The 7,130-nt window shown below is 41.6% G+C and overlaps 1 protein-coding gene across 1 annotated transcript in view; it reads left to right on the top strand.

Moving 5' to 3' along the window:
* Window positions 1-6,122, top strand: part of LOC109485864 (tyrosine-protein kinase SRK2-like) — a 12,143-nt gene extending 6,021 nt beyond the window's left edge. The window contains exons 5-12 of the mRNA XM_019789535.1: window positions 395-431; window positions 1,270-1,406; window positions 1,738-1,898; window positions 2,232-2,382; window positions 2,788-2,955; window positions 3,990-4,152; window positions 4,613-4,796; window positions 5,289-6,122. Coding sequence (XP_019645094.1) covers window positions 395-431; window positions 1,270-1,406; window positions 1,738-1,898; window positions 2,232-2,382; window positions 2,788-2,955; window positions 3,990-4,152; window positions 4,613-4,796; window positions 5,289-5,483 — 1,196 coding nt within the window. The 3' untranslated portion in view covers window positions 5,484-6,122. The remainder of the gene's footprint in view (window positions 1-394; window positions 432-1,269; window positions 1,407-1,737; window positions 1,899-2,231; window positions 2,383-2,787; window positions 2,956-3,989; window positions 4,153-4,612; window positions 4,797-5,288) is intronic.
* The last annotated feature ends 1,008 nt before the right edge of the window (window positions 6,123-7,130 follow it).

Below are 7,130 nucleotides of genomic sequence, written 5' to 3'. Positions count from 1 at the left end.
TGTTGTCTCGAACTCCAAGCACGATTCGGTCTCGCAGCATCTCATCCTTCAGAGCGCCATACTCACATGTAGACACTAGTTTCCTCAAGCGAGCCACATACGTTTCAATACTTTCTCCTTGTGCTTGTTCACATGTATTGAATTTGTATCTCTCATACACGGTATTCTTCAAGGGCTTGAAGTGCTTATCTAAGGCTTCTATAATCTTATCGGGGTCTTGCCTGGGGTCTACGTTTGGCTGATTTGGGTCGGCTGGAATATCTAAGTTTCTTAGAATGTCCAAGCAATCTCTACCAATCACGGTCTTCAGTGTTGCTACTCGGATTTCCTTTGGTTTTTATTCTTCTCTGTAGCAATCTCATAGCTGGCCCATTCATCTTTGAAAATTTCCCAGTTTTGCGCAACATCCCCTGTCAGTTCCATGGGCTTTGGTACTGGTAACAGTCGATTGTCTGCCATTTTTATGCCTTCAAAAGTCTTCTTTTTGACCGTCTGCCTGTGTTTGTTTTGATGCTGTCACCTGCCCACACAGTAACTAGACATTGACATATGCTTGTTCCTGGCACCTCTGACCTTAGATCCTTCTCGTTAGCAGAATTCCTACTTGTCAACTTTCCAGACGCTAAGGAATGTGTCCTATTTCCTGGGACACGCTAAAACAATAGAGCCCTTATGCCTACGCATGTGCTTGACTCACAGACTGTCTGGAAATTCTTTACAAGTTCTCAATGGAAATTCTTCACAAGTTCTTAATGGAATTTTCTCACAATATTCTATTCCATCAAAGTTCTCTTGTGCTCTTTAGACTAGCATTCTCTGGATGCTATCTTGGAAGAAAGACATTAGACTTAGCTGTCTCCTCTGAAGACTTTGGCTCTCTCTGTCCTTCCGTCTTGACTTGAGACCGTTTGCTTTCGTCTTCTTCTGTCTTCTTCTGTCTTTTCGGGTCCGTTTTGCCTTTCTCAGTTCTCCTGAACTTGCTGAAGGCCACTTCTTGACACCATGTTGCTTTTGCACGTCAGGAATTAGCACAGATTCAGTGCATTTCCAGTTGGTTTATTCTACGTGCTGTGTTAGTAGGTACAGTGCTCAATGCCGTCCAGATGGTAAAGAGATCGAGTCTCTGGTCTCAGCGTTACTTGGCAGGATGGGCTATACTATTACAATGTGTAGGGGTGTTATCTGTATTCTTACTTCGTGTAACAAGGACGATAATGAGTGTACTGGTACATGTACTGTCCTTACGCGTATACGTTATGGTTACTACAGGTGGTTCTTCGGGAAAATCAAGCGAATGGACGCGGAGCGACAGCTGCTGAAGACCGGAGAACAAGGCTCCTTCCTCGTGAGGGAGAGTGAGAGCAAGCTAGGGGAGTTTTCCCTGTCACTCCGGGACGTCAATAGTGGTAAGACATTGAACACAGTTGATCACATCATAGATAAAGAGATAGATAAAAAGGTTTCAACATTTGACTAAGAATCTTCTCGCACCTGCAACTTTTACACATTTACCTATTATGATCAATACTAGTTTAACGCTACAAATGACAAGAATGAAAAGCTTTGCACAAAAGAAAAGAAACACAAACTTTTCTGATTAGAGTTGCCGAGATCCAGCCATATGCTGGACAAGACAAGTCTTTGTATATAATTTGAGGAAATTATTAGTAGAAGAGACTGCAGATAGTTTCCAACTTCCTTGTTAATTAGCTGACCTGGTGTGTTAATTTTCCGCAGTGAAACATTACCGCTTAGGCCGGTGGGCTAACGGCGAGTTCTACATCAACCGCCGCACGACCTTCCCAGACCTGGCCTCCCTGGTGGACCACTACTCCACCGCCTCCTACGGGCTGTGCTGCACCCTCAGAAAACCACTGGAAGTCATAGAGAAACCGCAGGTAATTGAATGGCACCTACATGTCTAATACATCTTTACAGTTAGAGTGTCTCCAAGGCCTGGAATAGTAAGAAAAACATGCACTGGTTATTTTCGTATCCTTACTTGTATTATTCTATATTGGCAGAGGAGAAAACGTCGGTTTTTTCTTCCTCTTCTTCCGTTCCAGTTAAATTAATTAGTCAAGTAAGGTCTTACAGGAGATTATAAGGTCAATGACCATGGTTATTAGTGATGTTTTATCTACATGCAAATGTTACCTTTCTAGTTTACTATATGTGTACATACTAGCATTTGAATTGATTCTAATGGGTGGACTTGTATTCATATTTAGATCGATCTCTGCTACAACTCCAAGGACCAGTGGGAGATTCCCAGGGAATCCCTGAAGCTGATTAAGAAGCTGGGACACGGCCAGTTCGGGGAGGTGTGGCAGGGTGTGTGGAACAACACCACCCCGGTCGCCATCAAGACTCTCAAGCCGGGTAAGACGTTCAGCATTGAGTCGAACAGGGTTATGTTTTTTTCGTGGCATTTCTAACTATGAAACGATGTTTCTAGTTTACCACGGTATCCTAATAAGATATGGATGAATTGACATGGTTAGGTTAGGACCTATGAAAGAAACGATTAGATGTCGGACTCCCTGGCGGCTTTCTTTGGTACTGCAGCAGGACCTGCCGTTATGTCGCGTCTTGAATATGCCAGGGCCATATAATAATTTTTGGTTACTCCTAGACACCGTAGTATGGCTTTAGATAGCTGATTTGTGGATATGTCTGTCTGTCCAGACAGAGTAGGGGGATAATACCCGAGTTTAATATCGACACGCAGCATAACAGGAACTTACACTATCCTTACACATCTTGTTATCTCTGAATCTCTGACAGGATCTATGTCACCAGACGCCTTCCTTCAGGAGGCCGCTATCATGAAGAAGTTACGTCATCCCAAGTTGATCCAGCTGTATGCCGTGTGCACGATGGAAGAACCTATCTACATCGTCACGGAGCTCATGTCCAACGGCTCTCTCCTCGACTATCTACAGAGGGATAAAGGTATCCTGTAATATCAAATTCATACTTTGCATTAAAAGCAATCTGTATCGGTATCTGGATCTTGATAGAATCCATTCGTCACATTTGCGAGACTCCTCTCTGAATTGGTATTTGGGTGGTTATATATAGAAATGAGTTGATCATTGATCCTTTCTGAATTGTTTTTCACAATTTGTCTAATTCCCTGAAGAAGCTTACACTAAAGTGTAAACTGTCGGACATTGAATTGTATAGGTATATTTACAGGGTTGTTAAAATTGCTAAACTAGAAAGAGGAAAATGATTCAAAGCAGACGTAAAAGATGGATCGCTATTCTTACATCTGCTTAAAAATCAGAAAGACAATTGGGATTAATTAGGGAAAGACAAGACGGGAAAGATCATCAATGTACTGTGATCCGTCAGGAATAAGTTCCTAGCCTTATAAAACAACAAAGTTAACCGATTAGTGGTTTAGTTTTGATTGCGACACAACCCAAGGGTATATCATAACTTTGATCCCCTTTGCACCTTCTAGGGCAAAAAGAATGTGGCGAATATCAGATATCATGACCATCTTTTGTCGAAGACAACAATATATAGAATCTTAGGTAAATGGTTTGGCTGTACAGAACATTTCACTATTGACAAGATGCTTCAGCACCGTAATGTACACAGGGTGTTTCAGCACCAAGGACAGGGCTTTCTTTAATGAACCGGGTGTTTCAGCGCCAAGGACAGAGGTTTCATTTATGGACAGGGTGCTTCCGTACCAGTTCCATATAGGACAAAACTTTCCTTCATAGAAATTGCCTTTCAGCACCGATAGCAGAACTTTCTTGTATGGATATGAAGTTTCAGCACCAAGGACAAAACGTTCCTGTATAGAAATTGCCTTTCAGCACCAATGGCAGAACGTTCTTGTACCAAGTACAGTATGTTATTTTATGGAGGGGGTTTCAGCACCAAGGACAGAGCATTTTTAATCACAAGGGGTTTCAGCACCAAGGACAGAGCCTTTTTTTTCAATTTCGATCCTTTTTTTTTAATTTCAGGTAATTCGCTACGTTTGCCAGAGCTGTTGGACATGGCGACCCAGGTCGCCTCAGGAATGGCCTACCTGGAGCAGAACAACTACGTACATCGTGACCTGGCGGCCAGGAACGTCCTCTGTGGTGACAATAACATCTGCAAGGTGGCCGACTTTGGACTGTCAAGGTAACACAGCTGTAAAACGCCACCTAGCGTCCTATCTGTCAATGCAGGGCAGTTTAAGTCCGATACAAAATCGCCCTCTTTCTTTTTCAGGATGTATCACATTGGAAGACTGAATATAGAATCATCTGAATATAGATTCTGACTAAAACATTTGCTATATTCTCTTATTGAAACTCTTCCTGTATTTCAAATACGAGATATTCTTAAAAATCTAACATAGTTTGTCATATCTGATGCAGCATAATTATTTTTTCCGTTTAGAAAATCAAAGTCAATTTTGTTCTGTACTTTTTCCCCTTCAATATTACATTATGACCCGGGTCTACCTATGTACCTTTTTGATCACCACTTCAAAGTTAAAGATTATCCTCTTAGCCTTCCATACATTTGATGATACCAAAAGGGCATACATGTACATGTAGCTTCTGGTATCGTTGAGATTCCATCCCCTGTTGTGTAGGTTAATGAGGGACGGTGAGTACAATGCCAGTGAGGGCGCCATGTTCCCCATCAAATGGACGGCGCCTGAAGCCGCCCTGTACAGCCGCTTTTCTATCAAGTCAGACGTCTGGTCCTTCGGCATCCTGCTGTACGAGCTGGTGACGTATGGCCGAATGCCGTACCCGGGCATGACCAACGCAGAGGTCAGTCTTCAAGGTCGCAAAACACATGACCTTCAAGTGCACCCCGTTTGCCTGTATCTGACCTTTTAAGCTCCTACCATTCTGCCTGCCATTCTATCCCCCTCCCTTGTCTTGTCTGCATACCTTGTCCGGACAAACATTCAGACAAACCCACAACTCACACACCTAAAACATTACTTCCTACCCAGCAGTAATCATTGTGAACTAGTACTACTACAAAGTTAGATGACAAATAATATAGTCCTGGGTTGCATGTAGTATAGCACAGCCTACTCTCTTCTTCCCGGAGTTACATTAAAAATATGATCCTTATTAGGACATTCACAAATAGACTATCCTTGCCAAGTGTCAAAGGCAAAACCAAAAGCGTAGACAATGCTTTATGCATGTCCAGAAGTATTTGTTTACCTCTCGGAGGCCTTAAAATGTACTACTACATGTTACCCACAATGGTTCATACTGAGCAGTCGTGATCCCCCCTCTCGTCCCCAGGTTCTGACCCAGGTGGAGAAGGGTTACCGGATGCCCTGCTCGCCAGGCTGCCCGGACAGTCTGTACCAGATCATGCTGGACTGCTGGAAGAAGGACGAATGTGAAAGGCCAACCTTCGAGTCGCTGCAGTGGCGGCTGGAGGATTTCTTCGCGCTACAGGGTAGCGACTACAGCGAGGCAGACGTCATTAAGTAAACATTGCCCCGGACACGGCATCAAAACATGTCTGGTTTACTGATCGGTCGTGCATGGGTAGAAAACATAAGGTTGACAGGTTGGCCCCTTATATGTACTCGACTTTCCACTACAAGGAGATCGCTGAACGATGGTTGAGCGATAGAACTTGAATTTGGGTGACCCTTGATCTCTTGATGTTATATTTAAAATATAATGCACGATGTTATAATTTAAAAGGCAAGAAAAACACACAAAACGTGAAATTCGTTATTTATTCATTCAGAGATCTGTCTAACATTTCATCGCACAGCCGCAGTAGCTTCTAGTGAAAAGGGGACATATCTAACAGAAAACATCAGTGTACCTTGACACTATACTATTCCCGTACGTATGCTAAAACAACGAAAACAATGAGAAATTGATCCAGTAATACCAAGTGAACCATTAATCTATGTTATAATCTGCATCATTTCCACTCACAATTAACAATTATAACAAAAAATCAATATTTTGGTAGTGAGAATTAATTTTAAAATCAAATGGTGTGATTTGTCAAATCTATTATTTTAGTAATAGTAACTTAGAATAAGCAGAAATACACCAGATAAGCAAGCCTAGTCATTGCACAGAATTGTGATCATCATTCTAATACAAATAGACGAGACATTGTATTATTTATTGTTTGAATGAAGTTGTGTTTCAGCCAATAGTTGAGGTTTTGCTTTCTATCCTTTAGGTTGGCAATAATTAGAAAAGAGACGATCAAATGATGGACAGATACATCCAAAGATGAGTAGATATCTGTCCGAAGAAGACGATCTACTTGTGGGGTCATATACATAATGAGTATGAGTCAGTAATAAAATACTGACTAAGGGATTGCAAGCTCAGGATGGTCGGAGTAATCAAATTTAAATGGTTTTGTGTTCGCTGTTTAGTTTGCAATTGCACAATTGTGTCTGTGACTCTATGTACTATATGGATCTAGTCACTATTAGCCAAGATTCTCGGCATTTAACTATCTAGCAAATTATTAAATACGACGGATACAAGGTACAATAGCAACTACCTGTTCCTTCAGAGTACTTATGTTTAATGTTAGAGAATTGAATATTTATTCAGTTGTGATATTGAATCAGGTTGATTTCTCAAATTATACTACAACTTCTCGATATCCATGTGTAGAAACCGTCCATGTGATAACATCTTTTGGAATCAAGTATTTTGTCTTATGATTTTGGGTACTAGCCCCTAATCCGCGGCCATCGCAACCAAATTCTCTACATACTAGCACCATATGACTGTCAATAATATGTAATTTACTGCCAGTATGACTGTCTGTAGTAATTTATTATATCCGGCCGGCCCTGAAATAGTAATGGTATCTGAAATTCTAGTTACGCCTGGACAGCATAATCATTTGATATACAACGTTAAGGGTGCAGCCATGGGCAGACGTGAAGACTGTTCAACGTGCAATGTACGTACTGCGGTATAGTTCGCGTATTAGTCGCAAGGTGGCAGCATGCATCACAACAAGGCAATTCTTTCCATTGCTGAAATTCGGTGTTCTTTTGGAGTCAGTTGGCTTGTATGTTTTTGCAAAGTTTCAATAAAGCAACAAGAATGTCAACACATTGTTTCCATGTGGTCTATTTGCATGCT

This window comes from Branchiostoma belcheri, unplaced genomic scaffold (genome assembly GCF_001625305.1).
Source record: "Branchiostoma belcheri isolate BF01 breed outbred unplaced genomic scaffold, Haploidv18h27 scaffold79, whole genome shotgun sequence".
NCBI classification, from domain to species: Eukaryota; Metazoa; Chordata; class Leptocardii; order Amphioxiformes; family Branchiostomatidae; genus Branchiostoma; species Branchiostoma belcheri.
The sequence above is the reverse complement of the archived record's forward strand: the minus strand, read 5'-3'. Positions and strand labels throughout refer to the sequence as shown.